The sequence below is a fragment of the Myotis davidii genome, unplaced genomic scaffold, assembly GCF_000327345.1.
Source record: "Myotis davidii unplaced genomic scaffold, ASM32734v1 scaffold167, whole genome shotgun sequence".
NCBI lineage: Eukaryota > Metazoa > Chordata > Mammalia > Chiroptera > Vespertilionidae > Myotis > Myotis davidii.
The window spans coordinates 1,484,900-1,486,041 of record NW_006300048.1 but is presented as its reverse complement, the minus strand read 5'-3'; the positions used below and the strand labels follow the sequence as shown (position 1 = coordinate 1,486,041).

Genomic DNA, 1,142 nt, shown 5'->3' with positions numbered 1-1,142 from the left:
TGTTTAAAATGCAGATTTTAGACGCCTCCCCAGACTCTTGATTCATCAGACTTGGAGTCGTGGCCAGAAATCTGTACATATACGTACCCTAGGGAATTCTGAGGCTCACAGGTGGTTTAGGAACTACATAGATTGGTTGCCTCCTGCACACCCCGACCAGGGCCCCCGCGGGGGAGGAGCCTGCAACCAAAGTTGGGAATCCAGCTGGGGACCCTTTGGTCCCCAGGCCGAAGCTCTATCCATCCACTGAGACAAAACAGCTAGAGCTGTCCCTTCATACAACCAGAATCGTGATTAGTATTCCCTCCAGGACATCATCATTTCAGAAATGGTTTAGAGCACAAGTTTCTTTCCCTTGTTGACCAGTTGGGTGCCATGTGAAATAAGGGTAATGACTTTCCTAAGGAACACAAAAGTAGCCTCACACAAAAATCAGTTGATAGCCAAGAATTAAAACAGGCTTAGAAAATTTGAAGTTTCAAATTGGTGGTAGGCCCTTCCTCCTGAACTTTATAATTCTTCGTTTTTAGGGGACTTGTTTTTCTGTAATTCTCATTCCATACTAAATTTGCTTTACTTTTTAAAAAACTTACTTCCAAAGGAACCAATTTTGAATTGAAAACTAATAAGCATTGAGTTGAAAATGCCAGTAGCAAGCCTTTTTCTAGGAAAATATTTTGCTGAAAGCTTTTATTTCTCTTTCTCTCTCTCTTTTGGGGGGCCCTGTTGTGCCAGGTTGCAAGAGTGGAGCCTTCTGTGAGACATGGATAGATGCAAACATGTAGGGCGGTTGCGGCTGGCCCAGGACCACTCCATCCTGAACCCGCAGAAGTGGTGCTGTAGGGAGTGCACCACCACCGAGTCGGTGTGGGCTTGTCTCAAGTGCTCGCACGTGGCCTGCGGTCGCTACATTGAGGACCACGCCCTGAAACACTTTGAAGAGACTGGACACCCACTAGCCATGGAGGTCCGGGATCTCTATGTGTTCTGTTACCTGTGCAAGGACTACGTGCTCAATGATAACCCGGAGGGGGACCTGAAGCTGCTGAGAAGCGCTCTCCTGGCGGTCAGGGGCCAGAAGCAGGACCTGCCCGGGAGGCGAGGTCGGACTCTGCGGTCCATGGCCTCAGGCGAGGACACGT

General features: G+C 48.8%; 1 protein-coding gene across 1 annotated transcript in view; it reads left to right on the top strand.

Moving 5' to 3' along the window:
• USP49 (ubiquitin specific peptidase 49) overlaps nt 1-1,142 on the top strand; it is a 59,767-nt gene that overhangs the window by 49,632 nt on the left and 8,993 nt on the right. The window contains exon 2 of the mRNA XM_006776435.2: nt 736-1,140. Coding sequence (XP_006776498.1) covers nt 764-1,140 — 377 coding nt within the window. The 5' untranslated portion in view covers nt 736-763. The remainder of the gene's footprint in view (nt 1-735; nt 1,141-1,142) is intronic.